Source organism: Carcharhinus amblyrhynchos, chromosome 6 (genome assembly GCF_965287045.1).
Source record: "Carcharhinus amblyrhynchos chromosome 6, sCarAmb.v2.hapA, whole genome shotgun sequence".
Classification (NCBI taxonomy): Eukaryota; Metazoa; Chordata; class Chondrichthyes; order Carcharhiniformes; family Carcharhinidae; genus Carcharhinus; species Carcharhinus amblyrhynchos.
The window spans coordinates 84,445,039-84,467,224 of NC_137329.1; the positions used below are offsets into that span (position 1 = coordinate 84,445,039).

The following is a 22,186-nucleotide window of genomic DNA, read 5'->3' on the forward strand; positions in this document are numbered from 1 at the left end:
ACCACACAAGCTTTTAGCTTTCATTTGGATGGCCATCATACTGAGAGGCAACTTGCATCAGTTTATCACAAATTGTTCTTACCATTGTGAGGGGTATCCCAAGTGCTATTCCAATACAAACCACACTTTCTCTGGCTTCAAAACACTTTAAAACCCTAATCTAATTTCTAAAGTGCTAGTTTTCTTAATAGCCACCAGACTTACTAGCATCACTTATTGGGAGTTTTTGACAAATGTTTAAGAGGGATTCTTACCTGCATGATTAAATCACAAGCCCTTTAAAGTGATCTCAAACAACTTGAAAATGGCGACACTGCCTCCATCCATTAAAATTTCACAAGGTCCACAGCCGGCGCTCCAAGATCAACATAAGCTTGCAGACTCAACAATAACAGGTCCGAGCTGAATGTCACAATTCACCTTTCCTCCTGCAGGCCATTAAGTCCCACACTTTTCTCCCCAACAAGGTGCTGAGAAAATGGCAGCAATATTATCTCAAGACTCTTCTCTCACTGATGAGAGTAGCCTGCTTTGTGTTCAAAAAACATAATGCTGAAAGTCATGATAGTCAATGCATACATTCATCCTGCTGCACACCTGACGTTAAAAAAAATTTAACAAAGTGACGATAAGCAAGGATTTACTACACTCCAATCCCTTCACCATAAATACCAATGTGCCATTTGCCATCCTAATAGCTTGTTGTAACTGCATGCTACTTTGTGTTCTTTATACAAGTACATCCAAGTCTCTTTGAACATCAACATTTATAAGATTCACACCTTGAAAAAAAATGTTTTTCTACCCTTATGACCAAAGTCATTTTGATAGATTTGCATATTTCTTAAAGGATTGAAAAGGCTACGTGTTGCTACTTCACATTTTTTAAATCACTTTGCTTTGCTCACATATTTCAGTTGCATTCTATCCAAAACAAACAAGTGATCTACACAAATCTTACCTTATGCAAATCTTCATATAGGAGGAAGAGGACATTAGAGTCCATTCGATGCTCCCAAAATTCTTGAACATGTTCAAACCATGAACCATAACCCACTGCAAGAGTGACAAACATGTTAGCAACTTGGAAACTCTGGTATTAACATTTTTATTTGAGGATCTCTCTGATTCAATTCTGCACTGAGAATCAGAAAGATTTTTCTGACTTTTTCCATCAGGAAAAAGATACAAATGTCTGAAGACATGTATCATGGCAGGATGGAAAAATTCATTCCCATGACTTTCCTGCTGGGAATTTTATGGCTAGGTTTGCTCTGTCCAAGACCATAAGAAACTACAAAAGGGTCATGATTGAAGCCCAGTCCATCATGCAAACCAGCCTCCCATCCATTGACTCAGTCTACACTTCCCACTGCCTCGGAAAAGCAGCCAGCATAATTAAGGGCCCCACGCACATTCTTTCTCTCTCACCTTCTTCCATCGAGAAAAAGATACCAAAGTCTGAGATCACGTACCAACTGACTCAAGAACAGCTTCTTCCCCACTGCCATTGGACTTTTGAATGGACTTAGCTTATATTTAGTTAATCTTTCTCTACACCCTAGCTATGTCTGTAACACTACATTCTGCATTCTCTCCTTTCCTTCTCTATGAATGGTATGCTTTGTCTGTATAGTGTGCAAGAAACAATACTTTTCACTGTATACCAATACATGTGACAATAATAAATCAAATCAAAAATAAAATTCTGATATTATAGTTTATTTCAAAAAATGATTATAAAGAACCATGTTTATTGATAAGTCTTTGATTTCACTTTGCAGCATTTAACATTTCTGAAAGACAAGCTAGGAATTTAAGATTATTCCAGATAAGCAGAAAAGAATTTAGCAAGAAATTTATTTTTGCACAGTGCTTTGCTGTTAGTTTTACTATAGTCAGTAAAATTGAAATCAAGACTTCTGCAGCTACTTATGATTCCAGTCGTACGCTGTGCTTGATTATCCTGTAAAATATAATACGTCTGCATCAAATTCCTCTGCCTGCTCTATTTAATGGTGACATTTACCCATGCGTTAGTATGTCCAATAATATCAGTCAGGGAAATTTGATACAAATTTGCTAAGCATCACTATGTTCCTTGTAAATCCAAGATTTCCAGGCAACTTCAGAAATTTAAAAACTGATTATACAATGCTGCTGCAAATCCTGTGCACACATCTTGTAAACCCAAGTACAAAATTTAGATGACAATCAATACTCCAGACTGATGTTTAAGTGTTTTTCAGAGTGTATGTGTGTTTCATTTAACCCTGGTTCCAGACACACTTATTTAAATAGATCCCATAATGAATTCTACAAAGTACTTGGGCTCACTTCTTGTTGGACTGCTCATCTTGGGCTTCCAAGGCATGAGCTGAGCACTTTGATTTTTGGATCTGACATATTTCCATGTTAGTTGTTTATTTGATTTTTTCATACTGCAGTTTCTCCACTATTGTTATTGCATCAGTTTATTGTAGAGTGTGCTGTTATATTCTTCCTTATAAGACTCCTTTTGCACTGATAGTTAACTACAGCACAGTTGCTTTTAGCAGTTGCAAACTCTAATGTAACCATAATTTAAACATGGGCATTGAGCCTGCCAATATCTGTCATCTGTCTCAGGTACAGTATGACCTGCCTGGCAAACTTCCATTGGACCTGCTGTTCCTTCAGAAGGATGATTGCTAAAGAGAAATTCCCATACTGCTCTTTGCCTCATTAGCAAAACACGGCTAGCTCACAAAAATTGCAATCATATTTTTTGACCAACTAAAAAGTAACAATAAAAAAAAGCATTTTCACAAAAAACAAACTTCAGGCATGATTCTTAAATTCCACATCTGCATTCTACTGAACAGTCCAAGGTGTCCATATTCAGTGGGTAGGTAACATGACTACTTGGGAAGGAATACCAGAAATTTAATGAAATAACTTGAAGTGAATTAATCAGAGTTTCATTGGCATATTAAAATTAAGTTTTCACCTTTAACAAAGTCAGAACTGTAAATTAATAGCTATGGATCCAAAATGTAGAAGGTATTGTTACTTTTTAGAACTCATCCTGTCTAATTTCTTCCCAAAAATTGATTATGAAGGAGTAGAGTGTCTAAGCTAGTATGTCTGTGAATTTCAAGTTAAAGTTATCTCCTGTTTCAGTTGAATAACATATTATACAGCTGTCTGACTCAAGACCCCGAAACACCTTCTATTTTTGAACAGGCTAAAGGGATTTAATGAAGTAATTCAAACACTTACATTTATCATTCATGAACCGCCGACAGAATTCCTGGAATGTTCCTCTATAGCTCATTGTTCGTAAAGAACGATGAAATTGGTAGTATGACACCACTAAGTCTTTGGGATTTCTGGCCATGCATATAACCTGCGGAGAGAAACTTATGCAACACATCTACAAATATTTTTGGGAAAACCAAAAATAAAATGTTTATTTGTAATCTACCACACCAATTTAAGAAGATAAACAGGTACAGAGCGTATTTTATAAAAATATTAAATAGCATTGAAAACAAAACTTCAGTCCCAAAGTCTGGGTCGACACAAAGGTTAAGACGGCAGGTGGATCAGCCGTTAGCAACTAGCATTTGGGCAGAATCCACTCGAGCTATTTTTAGTCGTGGGGCTATGGTAAGATGGTCTAGGGTCAGGAAGCATTTGGCACTGCAGCGAAAGTGATCTGCAGCTCCCTGACTCAATATTTAAAAGAGCAACGCAGGCACAGAGGATCGTACCAGATAGAGTGATGTAGTTGGGAGATGGACGTGGACTCCTCTGGTGACGTGCACAACCGAGGGAAAGTCCACTGTGGTCCCTAAAGGAGCACGTGGCAGTTCCAGAAACATTAGTACTGATCACCCTTGCATAAAGTTCTAAGAATTATCTTCAATTAATTTTCATCAGATTGGACAGGTAGCCATCACACTCCATCCTACTTCAAAACAGAAAATTCAGACTGCTCTTCACAGGTGTCATCAATGGAAATTCTCATCTTGCAAGGTAGCAAAGTTCTCTTGATGTATACAAGACAATATCCTGTTTTAATGTTACCATGTCTTAATGAGGTTTCCTTCATCACTCCCCTAGGATTGAGATAGTCAGTCTGCAGTTTCTCTAGAAATGATTAAGAACTAATTACAAAAACAATCTGGAAAGCGCCTGTTCTGCAACACAGTCTGCTCTGCACCTTGCTTTCTTGGAGCCTCTTCATCATCTGACCCTGATGTTAGGTTTACATTATCATAGTCTCATTAACATAACTCCTTGCATATCCTAACCAAATGCTCTCTGTTGAGGACCATGATGCCTTAAATGAGAGACATTTGCTAAGAATGCTGCAACATAATGATCACCGTAGCTCAATCAAGTCATTTCCCCATGTGAACTGAGAGAACGTCTTTAGGGATAATGGTTCTGCTAAGTAATTCTATTTTAATACAAGTCTTTCACTTGCTACATGAAAACTCAAAGAACTTATGGGATAACTGGCTTGAAGATCCATAAGTCCAACATTCAGTGATGTATCAAGCTGCAGCCTTGTTGTAGAGTTCAGCTTATTGTTATTTTGTATATTGGCCCATTACTCCTTTGCCAAGCGAGTAATACTGCAATTTCTAGTCTCAGAGTCCTAATTCATGGTCATACCCATCCTTTGCTACATGCCTGTTTTAAGGCAGAAGAGGCTCTGTCTACTATTGGGCCCCTGTAAATTATTTAGAAAGACCAAAACCAAAATATGCCGGCTCCTGCTCTAATTCACTCCCCCATCAATTACAACAGATATGTACCAGAAGGAAAGTTGATTGTTGGCTCCAATATCTCCCTTCTTTTACTGTAAAGCAAGGGATACATGGGGTAATGCTAAATCTACTTCAGTAAACACTACAAGCTTGGTAATCAATGGATGGTAACAATGAACATGTCTTCCAAAGACAACAGGTGAAGGAGAGCTTACCAATGACAACATCCCCCACCCATCCTACCCCCTATTATGTGTGTACTGGCATTAGAGAAAGTCCAAAGAATGTTCACTAGGTTGATCCCAGGTATGGAAGGATTTTCTTATGTAGGTTAATCCTGCACTTCACTGGAGTTTAGAAAGCGAGGAAACCTTACTGGAACATAGGGAGCTTGACAGGGAGTCTAGGACCAGAGGGCATAACCTTAGAATAAGGAAGTGCCCATTTAGGGAATAGAGCCTGGGTGGGATTTTGGTTGGTATAGACTCAATGGGCTGAATGGCATCCTTCTTTATTGTAGGGATTCTATGATGATTTTCCATGATGATTCTATGATTTAAAAGAGAGATGAGGGAGATTGTCTTCTCTCAGGGGGTGGTGGTGAATCTGTGGAATTCTTTGCCACAGAGAGCTGGAGGGGTTAGGTCATTAAGTATGTTCAATGCTGAGACAGACATTTTTATTCAGTAAGGGAATCAAAGTTATGGGGGTAAAGCAGGAAAGTGGAGTTGAGGATTATCACATCAGATTGGTCATGATCTCATTTAATGGTGGCACAGACTGGATGGGTCAAATGGCCTACTACTGCTCCTATGGTCTCATTGCATCTGTGCCAACAGTAATCCACTGTGGTTTGGAAAGAGTAAACAATATTTGATAAATTCAAAAGCAAAATGATTATGAATACATATCCAAGCTAAAGTTGATTTCCAAAATTTATGAACTAATATTAAACAAAGTTCAAGAAAACTGTTCACATTGGCAGGTTTCAGCACCGTAACTAAGTATTTGATGCAGAAAATAGTTTACCTTCGACTGTCCGTTATGCAGGTCTGTCGGCAAGAAACGATATGGCAGGTGACTCTTAATGAGGCGAGGTGACGTCAGTTCCTAAAGCAATAAAAAAAAAATCAGCCTGCAGCAATCTTTTTTTTTACAAAGGGAATAGATTTCTTCTTGCTCCATCGGGCTCTACTTCTTCATCGGTTTCTCTGACTGCGGGCAAGAGCAGGAAACCAGTATCCAATCACTGGGATAATTTACGCAGAAGTTGAGGTCCCCGACCCTCCATGTAGGAAATCACTAAAAAGTGAAAAGTACCCACCAAAGATCATTCAAAGATGAAAGATACATCAGCAGAACAGGAAAAACCGTGCAGAGGTAGAGTAAGGAAGTGGGATGGAGAAAAAGATCAAAAAGAAAGGGATATACCTAGAAGGCAAAAGATTTTTTGAAGGAGAATGGGAGTTGGAGTGATTAGAAATTGCTGTGGAAGTATGATTCATATCATATGTACTGCAGAAGAACAACTAAACTACTCTCACCTTAATGATATCAAGGCCAGGCTGAGGATATTCCAGGACTGGCAGCTGCTCATCAATATTCATTATTCCAATCTCATCTGGGTCAGCATCTTGGTTCACCAAGTACACCAACTCCTGGAGCAGACTTGTTCCTGTTAACAAACCACATCACGTGAGGACATAAATTTGGAGTTGGTTTTAACCACTTCATTTGTGATATTAAAGTGCATACCTTCAAACTTCTCCCTAATTCAGTGGAACTTTGAACGTTCTACTCCCAGGACTTCACCAAAGTTATCCTTTAACTACTCATTAGAAATTGTGTCAAAATGATTTTTACCGCACAAAAAGAGGTCCTTCGGCCCATCACATCTGTGCTGGCCATCAGACACCTATCGATTCTAATTCCATTTTCTAGCACTTGGATAACTAAAGCTATTTTCAAAGAAGAGAAGATAAGAAAATCAAAGAGAGGATAAATGGTATGACATCATTTCAGCATTAATGAGAAAAAAGCTTTCAATTTTAGTCTTGTTCTGGAAAGACATGTTGACTGTTTTTCCATTCCATCTGCCAATACATCACACATACAATTCCCAATACAAAGTTACCAATTTAAGCATGGTTAGCACTGCTGCCTTACACACTAGACAGTCAGCCTGGGGTGTCTGCCTTTGTGGAGCATACACATTCTCCCAGTGTCTGCATGTGTTTCCTCCAGGTGATCTGGTTTCCTCCCACAGTTGAAACATTTGGAGGTTAGGTTGATTGACTGTGCTAAATTGCCCCTTAGTGTCGGGGATTAGCAAGGTAATACATGGGATTACAGGGATAGGACCTGGGTGTGATTGTTGGCAGAGTAGGCTTGATGAGCTGAATGGCCTCTTTCTGCACTGTAGGAATTCTCTGATTTTACAATTGGGACAAAAAAAAAACAAAAAGCGTGAAGAGATTGACAGCAAGAATGTTTCCTTGTGGAAGGAAAGTCTGAGAGGTCCACCCCCATGACCTCTCATTTCTTAGTAGCTTAATAGGCAGAAGTTTGGGAGCAGGTGGTCCATCTATTTACTGGGTTGTGAATAATTCAAGAAATACGGGTACCAAGTGAGAAGATAAAATATTGTATGGATGATTAAAAACGAACACAGTCATACTCAGTTGAATGAATGCACAACAACTCCAGGAATGTGACTGATGTGAATTTGTATTCCACAGCTACAACAAATAGATTTTATAGTTGATGACAGCCTAGTGTAACTCAGGATCTCAACCTAGCCTGAAATATCTGGTCTTCTTTGGCTACTTCCTAGATCAAAAGAAATCAGTTATCGTTTCCAATTCAGTATTCCTCCACTTTTAAAATATTTGAGGTATGTATTTCAATGTATTAGAAAATCACACTGACTGGTTAATTTCCCACCCAACCAAAGCAGGATGAGGTCTAGTTAATATTAATGTTGTCTAGGCCTTAAATTTCACTGTCATAATCCTGCATGATGTAGAAGTTACCAGAGTCAAGCAGCAGGATTCTCTGGCTGGCGAAATGTAACTAATGGAGTGCCACAGGGGTCAGTTCTTGGACCTCAACTGTTTACAATCTATATAAATGATCTGCAAGCAGAGAGGCTGTAACATAGCAGAAGTTGTGGATGATATTAAAATAGGTGGTAAAGCAGGCAACGAAGAGGGTATAGAGATTCTACAGATGAAGACAGATAGACTAGGAGAATGGGCCAAAATTTGGTAGTTGGAGTTTAATGTGGATAAGTGAGAGGTTATCCATTTTGGCAGAAAAAAGTAGAAAAAGCAAATTCTTACCCAAATGGAAAGCAGATTCAAAATGCATTTGAGCAGAGGGATCCCAATAGGAGGCAGAGAGTGGGGGTCAACGGGTGCTATTCGGATTGGCGGATGGTGACTAGCGGAGTGCCCCAGGGGTCGGTGCTGGGGCCTCAGCTTTTTACCATTTATATAGATGATCTGGAGGAGGGAACCGAGTGTCGGGTGTCAAAATTTGCTGATGACACCAAGATTGGGGGAACGGCAAATTGTGCGGAGGGTGTGGAGAGTCTGCAGAAGGATCTAGATAGGCTGGGCGAATGGGCCAGGAAATGGCAAATGGAATTTAATGTTGGCAAGTGTGAGGTGGTCCACTTTGGTAGGAAGAATGGTAGGAAGGACTATTACTTACGGGGCGAAAAACTGCAGCAGGCGACGGTGCAGAGGGACCTCGGGGTCCTTGTGCATGAGTCGCAAAAACCCAGCTTGCAGGTGCAGCAGGTGGTCAGGAAGGCAAATGGGATGCTGGCCTTCATAGCGAGGGGGATTGAATATAAAAGTAGGGAGGTCTTGCTGCAGCTGTATAGGGCATTGGTGAGGCCGCAGCTGGAGTACTGTGTGCAGTTTTGGGCGCCGCACCTGCGCAAAGATATTTTGGCCTTGGAGGGAGTGCAGAGGAGGTTTACTAGGCTGATACCGGAGTTGAGGGGGTTGAGCTATGAGGAGAGGCTGAATAAACTGGGCTTGTACTCGTTAGAGTTTAGAAGAATGAGGGGAGATCTCATTGAGACGTATATGATGATGAACGGGATGGATAGGATAGAGGTGGAGAGACTCTTCCCGCTCAAAAAAGACAGTAGGACTAGGGGGCACAGCCTCAAGATAAAAGGGGGGGCGGTTTAGAACGGAGTTGAGGAGGAACTTCTTCACTCAAAGGGTGGTGAATCTCTGGAATCCTCTGCCCGTTGAAGTGGTGGAGGCTGCCTCGCTAAATAGTTTTAAGACGCGGGTTGATGGGTTTTTGATAAGAGAGGGGATTAAGGGTTATGGGGAGAAAGCGGGAAAGTGGAACTGAGCAGCGATAGATCAGCCATGATCTTATTGAGTGGCGGGGCAGGCTCGAAGGGCTAGATGGCCTACTCCTGCTCCTATTTCTTATGTTCTTATGTTCTTATTTCATGAATCACAGGAAATTGGTATGCAAGTGCAGCATGTAATAAAAAAGGCAAATGGGATGTTGACATTTATTGCAAAAGGACTGGAGTATAAAAGTAGAGAAGTATTAATGCAATTGTATAAGGTTTGGTGAGACAACATCTGGAGTAGTGTGTCAAGTTTTGGTCTCCTTATTTGAGGAAGGATGCGGTGGCATTGGAGGCAGTTCAAAAGAGGAGGTTCACCAGATTGATTCTGGGCATGAAGGGGTTAACATAAGAGGAGAGATTAAACAGTTTGGGTTTTGGACTGAGTGTAATGTATTCGAGTTTGTACTTGATATACAGTTAGGCTAAGCCATAGGGATGATGCAAAGTTGCTGCAAAGGGATACAACAGGTTAAGTAAGAGAGAGAAAGAATATGTCAGAAATATGAACTTAGATATCTTGGTAGGAAAATTAAAAAAACAGAATATTATTTAAATTGCAAGAAGCTGGAAACATTGGTAATCAGAAGGATCTGGGTGTCTTTATACACACATCATAGAAAGTTATCATGTAGCAAGAATTAGGGAAGCATATGGTATGATAAATTTTATTACAAAAAGACTGGATAATAAGAGTAAAAGTCTTATGACATTTACGCAGGGCCCTGTTAAACACAGCTGGAGTACTGCATACAGTTTTGGTTTCCTTACCTAAAGGAGGACATACTTGTTCTGGAGGGAGTGCAGCAAAGTTCACTAGATGGATTCCTAGGAAAAGAATATTATTCTACAAGGAGAAATTGAGGATACCAGGCTTTTATTCCCTAGGAGTTTAAAACAAGGAATGAGAGATTAGCTTTTGCAATATAAAATTCTTAAGGGGTTAGACAGGGTAAATGCTGGGCCAAGGACTCTCTAAAATTAAGGATCACAAAATAAGGTGTCAAAAATTCAGAATTGAGAAGCTAAATTTATTGAAAGGGTTGGAATTGTCTTACCGCAGATGGCTGTGGATTCTCATTCACTGACTATTGTCAAAACAAGTATTGATATGTTTTTTGATAGTGTGGCAATGAAGAGATAGAAAGAGGGTGTGGAGAGACAGAATCAAGATCAATCAGCCAAGATTTTATTTAAACGGCAGCGCAAACTTGAAGATCCAAATGGCCTACTCCTTCTCACTTTTATGTTGGCCTGGCAGGAAAACCACAGTGGCCTAACACACATCGTAATTTTACTGTCAGCCTTGGCTCCGTGTTAGCAGTCTTGCCTCAGAGTCAGAGGGTTGAAACTCCAGTCTTTTTTATCTGGTTTATCTGTTTTAGTAACAGGAAATTTTCTGCACGAGTTGAAGTGCCTTATGAGGATTGTCAAAGATTCATTTGGGAATAGTAGCCCATACATTCTGACACGGAAAAAACACTCAGGAACCATTAAGGAACAGGCCTCCTGGGTTGGTGTTTACTATCTGCTAGATACAAGACACCAGCTGTTTGATCCTTGTTCCCATCTGCAGAATGAACTGTTTCTCTAACTATTAATGGAAAAAGCAAGTCCTTTTACTCTCTTCAGTTAATAATGTGATCAAAATAATCCTTCATTTCACTTTGTAGACAAGCACTTAACAAGAAGAATGTTTCAGGTTATCACATCAAAATAAATGGTCGCTGTTGCTTCTGTATGTGCAGCTACAGGAACTAACTTGGGACAGCCCTGGAAAACTGGCACAGGAATCATTCTGTATAATTATCCTGTATCCGTTCAATGTTTTCTGGCATAACCTTGCTTTGTTGTGGCACAGTGGTTAGCACTGCTGCCTCTCAGTGCCAAGGGCCTGGGTTCGATTCTGGCCTTGGATGACTATCTAGCTGGAGTTCGCATGTCCTTTCATGTCTGCATAGTTTTCTCTGGTTTCATCCTACAATCCAAAGATGTGCAAATTAGATGGCTTAACCATGGTAAGTGAGCACAGTTACAGGGATAGGGATGGTGCAGACCTAGGCCAGTGGAGGGGAGGAGGGGGTCAGACACCCTAGAGCTGCAACTTGACCAGGCAGTGAAGGAACAGCACTATTACTAGATTTCATACTTGTAGCCACCAGCTTAGATACTGACACTCCTGTGCCTTGGAAGATAGGTGAGATCTGAAAATCAACACACAATGGGCACAAGTGGAGTGCAACCAGGGCAGAGGTCAAAAAGAGCACAAGTTCCAGTTCACCAAAGGGCAAAGTTGCACATGGTTCCAGCTGCAGAGGACTCAGATGAGGACTTCAATGTGGCAACCTACAGAAGAAGGTGATAGATTTGCACAAACACTTGGTGCATTGGGCCGCCTGCCAGAAAGCCTGCAGCCAATAGCGTGGAGCACAAAGGAGTCCAACACTGACCTGGTACAGGACTTGATGCATAGCTTGGAGTTTATCTTTTCACAGTATGGAAGTGTTCCGTTTAAACATTGATGGCCAATGTTCCATCATAGCACAAGCAGCAGCCACCCAATGTCTGAGAGCTGCAGTAAAAGCTTGGCTTTTACTGCAGCTTTCATTGCCTCCATGGCAATGAATTACAGTATGCAAACTGACTTGCAGGGTGTCACAGCCATCCGTCCAGCTTTCCTCCAACAGAATCAGATTGCTGAGGCACTGCCCCAAAAGAGTGGCTCTGTGGAGTACTCTCTCAGTTAAGGAGTGTTCCTCCTGCCAGCACAGACACACTGTTGTCAGGCAGCAGGCAGCCAGCCCGCCAGCCCAGACTGCTACAACCCATGCCAAGAAAATGCAATCCACAGTTCGGCCTCTGAGCCAAGATTTGTTTATGGTCGTCCTTCAAGATCACCTCAACTCAAACTCAGGCACACTCCACCTGGCAAGCTGCAGCCATTAGAGTAGCACAGCATGGGAGCCCCAGCATAGGCAAAGGCATTCAAAAGACAAACACTCTGGCAATGAACAACGGCGAGCAGTTGACTTTTTTATGCAATAATCTTGTGTTTAAAATTGGTAAAATTATTTTGTGCTGATTTTTATTTTTAACAATGTGGCCCAACACTGTGATGGTCAATGACACAGGCAAGGTCAGATGTGAAAATGGGAAAAATAGGGTTGTAGCTACCGGTATGGCATTTGGATATCAGTGTCCTTGGCTGGCAGAAAGAGGGTGCCTCCTGTCTTTCTCTTCCACCTCAAGCTCCTGAGCTGCTCATCATGTAGCTAGCTGGTGGCAAGCATTGTCCCCTCATGATGGCAATGTTGTGCAGCAAACAACACAGACCATGCAAATCTTAACACCTGCTCCTTCAAGTACCACAGAGCTGCTCACAATGGTTCAGGCAACGGAAGCTTTGTTTCAGCATGCCACTGGTCTTCTCTATCATTTCTTGTGGCAGGATGGCGTTCCTTATTTGCACGTTGCACACGTGTGTCTAATTTGTGCACTGGAGTCATCAGTCACGTCCCCAACTCAGTCACCACCCTTTGATTTGCACAGCCAACAGAATGAAAGCAGCATGATTGCTGCCCAGATACCAGGCACTGAACTGTATGATGCATTGCTCTGATCAGACAGCAACTGAACGTGAGGGAGTGGAATCTTTTTCGGTTCTGGTAAAGGGCAGATTTGACACACAGCACCCACAAAGTAAAGTTCTTGCAATCAATGGCATCCTGCATCACAGAGAAGCCAGCAACCTTAGTAACACCACATGCTCACTTTGGCAAAAGAGGATGAAATATAATTAGCATTCAATGAATTGCAAGCTTTTGTGACAGATGACAGCCCTCAGCTCCAGCTCCAGCCTGGAGATAGCCACACGCATAAACCTTTGTCACCACAACCACAGGTAATATGGTCCTTAATCTGTTCCAAAGCTGCAGTTGTGGCCGAAACAGGTGGTAGGTTTCAGTGAAGATATCTTTAATAAAGAACAGACATCTCACAAATGGCTCCTCATTGAGGCTCAGGGAGGAGAACAATTTCTCACTCAACACCTTTCTCGTTGGCACCTAGTTCTGGTCTGTGTGATCTCAATCATATTGACTGCTCCAAGTCATGTTGTATTCCAAGGATAATGCGCACGTCTTGGAACAACTGGTTTGTCCCTTGGATGAATGCGTTGTCCCATAATGAGGCACTGAGTAAATTAGATCTATATTTTCTTAGAAGAATAGGAGGCAAGATTCCAAAGAAGTTTGGCAGGGTACACAAACAGGTTGTTTTCCCTGGCTGCGTTATCTAGAATCACAGTTTCAGGGTGATACTTTTAGGGTAAGGGAGTGATCATTTAGGACTTAGAGGATGAGAAAATTCTTCATTAGGTTTGTGAATCTCTGGAATTCTCTACCACAGAGAGTCGTGGATGGTCCATGATTGCAAATGTTAAAAGGCTGTGTAGATAGATTTTTGGTTTCAGGGAATCATGGGATATGGGGAATCGGTGGGAAAGTGAAGTTGAAACTGGGCATCAGTCATGATCGTACACAACAGCAGAGAGAGAGTGCTCCACAATCTGCGTGGTCGACTCCTGCAGCTATTTCTTATGGTTTGAACAACAGCTTTGAGGTCAGCAAAAGTGTTTTTCAGCACCTGCCAGACCACTCCCCGTAGATCTTTCCAACTTGAAGCAACTGTAGAAAGCACCAAACACTTGTAGAACCATAGTAACAGCCAGAAGGAATCAACCAGCAACCAACTTGAACTCTATATATAGATCTTATTGGGGAATCTTCCTGCTATTCAATGTGTTCAGCTGCACAAGATTCAGAGAGGGCAACAGCTGGAATATTGAGTTCCAAAAATGACACCAAATCAGCTATAAAACAGTGCGGAAGACATAAGAGGTGAGTTGATTTGATACAGGGATAGGGAAAATCCAGAGGGAGATGCTTCCTCTTTCAATTTTTCCTGTACATTTCTCACTGATCAGTTCAAGAGCAGAGCTGGCAGAAGCCAAGGAAAAGGTAAATTTAGTTGTTAGTGTCACAAGTAAGTTTACATTAACACTGCAATTAAGTTATTGTGAAAATCCCCTAGTCGCTACACTCCAGCACTGTTCGAGTACGCTGGGGGAGAATTTAGCATGGGCAATGCACTTAACCAGCACGTCTTTGGACTGTGGGAGGAAACTGAAGCACCTGGAGGAAACCCACACAGACATGAGGACAACGTTCAGTGAGCCAAGCCAGGAATTGAACCCGCTGTGAATCAGTAGTGCTAACCACTGTGCCAAATTAAGCACAGCAGTATGCAATGGAAAGGGAGGGGGGAGCCTGAAGTGCACTGGGGATAAAATTACTTCCAAGAAGAGTCTGAACCTGATAATAAAAGCATACATTGTGAGGGAGAAAGTTCAGAATATGAAAAATAAATTCATTTTCACGTTGGATCTCGAATACTACTTTCCTGTGGAACAAATTCAATTAGAGACTGTAACATATTGCCAACATGGCAAAACATGTGTTACTTCCACCAACTTCACTTTATTAGAAGGATGAGGCTTGGTATAAATCTTTGGTTGAAGGCAAGGGGGTGAGACAGTGCCCTACTGGGGGAGAATTGCAAACATAGCAGATACCAATTTTGGACCACATCTCATGCAGGATTCATGGAAAGGGTTAAAGAAATGTTTTATTTCTTAATAAATCTTTACTTCCTATCAAGTAATGCTATTTTCAAGAGTGTTCTGATCACAGCACCATATGAATATCACCTTCCTGCTCTATAATACATTTAGGAGATTGAATTAAGTGAATAATGGTGTCTCCCAATGCCAGCAAGGAAACTTGCAGTTTAAAAATTGGAATGATGGCATTCAGTGAATCATAATAATACATTCACTTGTTCCAAAGAATCACCAGACATTATTATATCTTATCTTCATGCTTGGAAGCACACACACCTTGTATTTTATATGGTTTTATGAATACATATGGATTAACTTTGATTTGTTTTAAATATGTTCAAATTCTAAAGTGTAATTCATGTAATAATTTCAAAATCCCTGCTTGTCTACTGATGTCTCCTTGGCCTTCACCCACCTTATTTCAATGATTTTCTCTAAGCTCATGTTTCTGCTCGCACACTTCATTCCCCTGATCCTGATTCAGTACCTGTCCAGAGTCCTGCAATCCTGATTCAGTACCTGTCCAGAGTCCTGCAATCCTGATTCAGTACCTGTCCAGAGTCCTATGCTCCATCATTACTGATTACTCATTCAGGCACACGGAACTCTTGACTATTCACCTCGCCTTTTACCTCACTGTTGTCAAAGTCTTTGGAAAGAGATTCTTTCAAATTTACCTCTTGGCCTCACCCACCAATTCCTTCTACCTGTTCTTCTCCACATCGGAGTGCGTCCTAAGACATGTCTTCAACATGAAGAATGTGATATAAAACTCAGGCATTTTTCCCTTGAATAGCACCTAACAACTATGGAAATCATCAAGTGCTGCAAGTGACAAAATAGTGTAGCATTAGGCACTATACAGTTTCTGTGTTGTTCTGGTGCATACATCTATTCAATATTCAAAATGTTCTTACTCTATCCATGTTAAATATGGATTGCCTGCTGTTAACTTATTTGCCTCAAAACATGTATCTGGTTCAACATCAGATTGTATTAATATTGTTGTTGTCCCTTAAAATCAATGTATTATGTAACAAAAACAGAAAATGCTGGGAATACTCAGCATGTCAGTCAGCATCTGTGGAGAGAAAACCTGAGTTAATGTTTCAGCTCAATGACCTTTCATAAGAGTTTTCTGCCTGACCTGGGTATTTCCAGCATTTCAGTTTTTGTTTCAGATTTCTAGTATCCAAAATATTTTGCTTTTATTTACGTCAAGTTGGTGTATTTTGGAAGTATCACACACACTGGTGCATCATTTTGGCGAAGGCTGTGAAAGACTCACGGATCTTACTACTTCCTTATTTAACAAAGCAGATATAGTATATTTCTCCATATACGGAGGTGACAGGAAGAGATATTAAACGCTGCATCAACTGTGACCAGGGCACAAACCTAACCTCTGGCACCCTTTAAAAATGCAGAAAACACCTACCTGAGTTTAATTTCTGAGTGCTTCATAACAGAAATGCAGGCGCAATGTAGTAAGCAGAAGTGTAGGGTGTGTACTGACATTACCAAACAGGATAATTAAGTGTCAATTCTTTTGTAAAAATTTTTTAAAAATAACCTGATTATAAGCTCTTGAATATCAATTCATGCCAAGCATATGTTGTTAATCCACCTATATTTCAATATTGTCCTCCTTAGATATGGCACTGTGCAATGAGAACGGGTTAATTAAGAACCACATAATAAATGGGCCTCTGGAGAAGAGTGACCATAAAATGAGTTTCATATTTGAATTCAGAAGTGTTATATGCTGAGTTATGCACTCCCAGTGAGAACAAAAGGGAATGGTAATTCTAATTGATCTTGGGGCATTTGAACTAGGAAGGCTGAAAACAAATCAGTCAAAGTCCATACTCCCAATTGTTCTTGAGATTTCTGATGTAATCACTTTATTGATGTAAGTATCACAGGTAGGAAACCTGGGTCGACAAATCATATTCAACCGTAAAACCCATTGTCACCAGAGTCAGATTTCCTACTGACATTAGCTATCCAGATTCACCAGTGAAAAAAAACACTGAGGGGACTGTGATGATTCCGAATGAGCCCTTTAGGAAGGCACAGTGGGTAGCACTGTTGCCTCACAGCTTCAGGAACTTGGGTTCAATTCCTGCCCTTGGAAGGCCATGTGGAGTTTGCACATTCTCCCTTTGTCTGCATGGGCTTTTTCCAGGTGCTCCAGTTTCCTCCTATCGCCCAAAGATGTGCTGGTTAGGTGGGCCTGCCATGCTAAATTGCCCTTTAGTGTTAGCAGCACAATTACATGGGGCTATGGCAAGAGGGCCTGTGTGTTATTGTTGTCAGTGCAGGTTCGGTGGGTCAAATGGCGTCCTTCTGCACTCTCGGGATTCTATGTCTGCAGAACACGGGTATCAACCCAAGTTGTTGCATTTAAGAGATAACAAAATTGTGTGGGGGAAGGGGAATTTGATCTGTGCACATTTAGAGCCCAATTTTGCTAAATCACATCCACATTATTCTTTTACTCTGTAACCGAAGATAAGTGAAAATTCTGAAGCATTGATTCCTAATTATACCATGCATAAACCTTAGGGGCAGAATACAACCCCAGCCCTGTACTATAGTTGCCAGTGACTGCCATGCAGACAGCATTTATGGCCTTGCACTGAGAGGTTGGGGGGGGGCAGCGCTAATACTATGAGCTTTACACACGTTCCCAACATGCACGTCCAGAAGATAGAATTTTGAACAGATACATTAAATTCAGGTTATAAATAACCAAAGTCTATGATCAGAAAAATTGCTGTACTGCAGCAGGCCCATTAGCCAAAGCATGACATCACTTCTTAGAGTCAACCAATATGATGGGGAGTTGGGGGCAGGGGGGAGGTGTGGGTTTGTACAGAAAATACATTTCATTCACAAGCAGCGAGTACAACACAATTCAATTTTCCCATTCATTTGCATGAGGATAGTTTAAACCAGAATGTGAATAAATATTTATTTTCCAATCCTACACACATTTGAAGTGAAATATATTTCTTTCTGGGGGGATTTTACACCTGTACTTCTGTGGAAGGTGGATTCTGAACCTTCCGTCTTGGTTCTGTGGGGATCCAATTTATTCCTGACTCGCACCCTCTGTCAGAGAGCATTAGTCCTTTTCTCTGACTCATATTACACCAATGAGAAATAAAGTGACAGAAAAGGACTGATGGTTGAACCAATTTGCAGGAAAATCCTAAGTAAATGCAGATACTTTGCTCTCTGCTAGCTATATGAAGGAAAAATTGTTTTGTGACATAACTTAGATTGCTATCAATTCTTTCTTGCTTTAGTCATTACTAACAAAAAAGAGGGACAGCTGTCTTTTTATTGCTCCGTTTGACTTTCAACTGTTCTGAAAGTGAGCTCATTTGTTTAACTGTAAATTAGCCTGCAAGCTGGGTTGAGTTTTAGAACAAGGAGCTGAATTTAAAACACATCATAGATGGAGCACGATAATCCACAGAACAAGATTTCACATTTGGCCAATTGAAACAAGTTAAAATGCAGCCACTTGTCCATTGTATGGGCAATGCAGACATACACACAAAAAACACAAATTATCCAGTAATTCTAATTATACAGAACAAAATTTAAAATGATGGTATTGCATTCAAAAAGATTTTATAAAAGTCAGAGAAATAGTTTTATTTTCTCTGAAATTTTTACAGCCATCTAAAACTTAAAAACTAAAACAATGACCCCAACAGAAGCAGTGTTGCAGCAGGGAACACAGATGTCTCACCGCTCTATTGCTAAGAAAATGGACGCTCTCTCACTGCATCTCGGAGGAATGGAGAAGACATGATGTGGGTATGCCGGCGTTGGAGCCATTCCCCCTTTCGGCCCTTCCCCCATCCGAACTGTATCAGCTTCCCAGCTTGAGTAAATTGATGCATACACAAGGCAGGACAGCTAAGGACAAGAGCTTGCTCATTGGGCTCTGGAAACTGATTCATACTGCACATTCAGCCATCACATAAGATAGATTCTGGCTTGATGTCATTTCAACCAAAATATATCATCTTGGATAAGTCTGAGATATTATCAAGGTAAGTGGTCATTATCAGACAACAGAACACTTTCCTATTTGGAGCAGCTAAGCCCTTTCACACAGTGAGTCATGCTGATTTGTGCCAGTCATAAGGTGTGCTGCTAATGCCCTACTCTTTTGAACCTGATAGAGAGTTGGTTGATTTGTATTTTCATTGGAAGTCACATGCAATATAAAACAGAACTATTGAATGGGGTTGCTCCAAAACTGCAGTGAGGTCTTTAAGTGACCAGATCCAACTGAAGGTTGTGAGGGCAGGCTGGTCTAGCAGCAAATAAGTGTTGGGATCATAGAAACTAGAAGCAGGAGTAGGCCATTTAGCATTGAGCCTGCTCTGCCATTTGTTCTGATCATGGCTGACCATCCAACTAAATATCCTGATCTCCCTTCGTCCCTTAGAACCTTGATCCCTTTAGCCCTAGAGCTATATCTAATTTCTTCTTGAAATCGGAATATTTTGGTCTTCACTGCTTTCTGTGGTAGTGAATCCCACAAGTTCACCACCCTCTGGGTAAAGAAATTTCTCCTCACCTCAGTTCTAAAAGGTTTACTCCTTATCCTCAAACTATGACTCCCAGTTCTGGACTCCCCCACCATTGGGAACATTTTTTTCTGAATTTAGCCTGTCTAACTCTGTTAGAATTTTAAGTTTCCATGAGATCCCCTCTCACTCTTCTAATCTCCAATTAACCCAGTCCTAAGCAATTTAGTCTCTCCTTACATGACAGAACTGCCAACCTAGGAATCAGCTTGGTAAACCTTTGCTATACTCCCTCTATATATAGCAAGGACATCCTTCCTCAGTTAAGGACACCAAAACTGCACACAATACTCCAGGTGTAGCCTTACCAACACTCTACTGCAATAAAACATCTCTATTCCTGTACTCAAGATCTCTCGCTAAGAAGACCAACATATCATTTGCCTTCTTTACTGCCTGCTGTCCCTATGCACTTACTTTCAGCGACTGATGCACGAGGATACCAAGGTCTCATTGAGTATCTATCTCTTAATTTACACCCATTCAAGTAATTACCTTTCTTTCCAAGATCATTTGGTTTCCCAATTGCAGATCTCCGTTGCTCTTTCAAAAGTGTAACATCTACGAGCAACATATAAAGCCTATTATCAGATATAAATCTAGCATTTTACATGGTCTTTCTGCTTGAGCTTCACTCAATTTTTGTCAGAAACAATTTTAAAGCCAAAGGTAAAAATTTTGATTATATGTTTGAAAGCAAACCCAATCCTATTATGATATTTTCATGTGCTGTATTTAGCTTACATCAAACATTAATCTACTTACACCATCACCTATTTGTTAAAATGTTCCAATCCTTTAAAGCTAGTTGCAGGATGAGGGAAGTGGGGTAGTGTGGAGATTAAAATTCTTGTCTGCTATTTTTAGCAAGCTGGTTCATGCATTGGTGTCACATTTAGGTGCACTATTTTCACAAGTTCATTAACCCACTTGTTTTGTAGCCCAAATATTTCTCAGTTAGTGAAAATAGTGCACACAGGAATTTCAATCCTGAGGAAAAACATATCCAAGCATCAGTGCTCAAGCTCCTCTAATTCTCCATCTTTCTGAATGATGAAGTTCCATTTTCCATTGTTTTAAATGTAAGATTAATCTCCATAAAAATAAACATTAGCATGAGGCAAATTGTCCCATGCCAAGGGTAGAATGGTGGTACAGTGGTTATCACTGCTGCCTCACAGTGCTAGGGACTCGGGTTCAATCCCAGCTTGGGTCAATATCTGTGTGGAGTCTGTACGTTCTCCCAGTGCTTGTGTGGGTTTCCTCTGGGTGCTCCAGTTTCCTCTCAGTTTGAAAGACTCACTAGTTAGGTGCATTGGCCATGGTAAATTCTCCCTCAGTGTACCCAAACAGGTGCCGGAACGTGGCACTAGAGGATTTTCACAGTAATTTCACTGCAGTGTTAGTGTAAGGCCTACTTATGAGAATAAATAAACAAACTTTAAACGTCGTTCTAAATCCACTTCTCCTTGACACTATAGGATCAGAAGCTCAGCCCTCTGTGCTGAGGTTGTAAACTACCTTCTCCAGTTTGAGATGGAACCCAGAAGGAACATGTAATCAGTAACAGGAGAACCAAATTTGTGACATGGAAGAAAGTGCTTCCCATCCAAAAGTGGATTTTGGACAAGGAAAGATCTGGAGTGAATATATTGCCAAAATGCATAACACATACAGTTACTGCTGTTAATATCAGCACATGTGGTATAATGCACCTGATAACATTTTACAACCTACAGAAATGTGAACATTTTGCTTAAGTCAATGAAATCTTAGTGACCGTCATAACAGAGGGCCAGTTAGCTCAGTTGATTAAATGGCTAGCATGTGTTTCAGAATAATACTAATTCAATTCCTATTCCAGCTGAGAAAGGCTTAGGGCCAGCTTCCTCGCGACAATCACCAAAGTGTTCTCTTTCTGTTGGGGAACACTTCAGCTGGCACAGGCATTCGGCCTCTGATCTTCAAGTCAGCGTTCTCCAAGGCAGCCTTCACGACACACGACAACGCAGAGTTGCTGAGCAGAGGTTGATAGCCAAGTTCCACACACAAGGACAGCCTCACCCGGGGTCTTGGGTTCATGTCACACTATTTGTAAACCCCATGACTTGCCTGGGCTTGCAAAATCTCACTAACTATCCCAGCTGGAGACAATACACATCTCATTACCTGTGCTTAATCCTCTCTTCACTCATGTTGTCTGTACCTTTAAGACTTGGTTACCTGTAAAGACTAGCATTCCAACCATTATTTTGTAAATTGAGTTTGTGTGTTTATATGCCCTGTTTGTGGACTTAACTGATGAAGGAGCAGTGCTCCAAAAGCTAGTGGCTTGTGGTACTATATAAACCTGTTAGACTTTAAACTGGTGTTATGAGACTTCTTACTGTGTTTCCTCCAGTCCAACGCCGGCATCTCCACATCACTTCTAACTAACCCAGTCCTTCTGTACCCTCAGCGGTCTTATAATATTATGTTATTATTCCTATTTAGGACTGACCTGAATTTCCAGATTGATTGGGTGTCTGCTTTTTCTGATAACTTTAGGCAGCTTTTGTTTGTTCTTTTGACATTATTACATGGTAATATACACCAGAAAGTAAATCTATATTAAAAAATTGATGCAGACAAATTCTAATGCTAATTTGAAACTTCACTTTGAAAGGTTTTTCTCTTCATAAATTAAGATTTACACAGATTTTACATTTTCAAAATATTATTCATGGAACTTTTTAAGTGAATTTTA

General features: G+C 40.7%; 1 protein-coding gene across 2 annotated transcripts in view; it reads right to left on the reverse strand.

The window, feature by feature from the left end:
- Positions 1–22,186, reverse strand: part of sult4a1 (sulfotransferase family 4A, member 1) — a 55,992-nt gene that overhangs the window by 24,300 nt on the left and 9,506 nt on the right. For both annotated transcript variants that reach the window (XR_013886830.1, XM_080190829.1), the window contains exons 2-5: positions 6,305–6,435; positions 5,790–5,870; positions 3,262–3,388; positions 962–1,056 (exon numbers count right to left, since the gene is read on the reverse strand). Coding sequence is in view for 1 of the 2 variants with exons in the window: in XM_080190829.1 (XP_080046955.1) it covers positions 962–1,056; positions 3,262–3,388; positions 5,790–5,870; positions 6,305–6,435 (434 nt within the window). In the remaining variant the exon portion in view is untranslated. The remainder of the gene's footprint in view (positions 1–961; positions 1,057–3,261; positions 3,389–5,789; positions 5,871–6,304; positions 6,436–22,186) is intronic.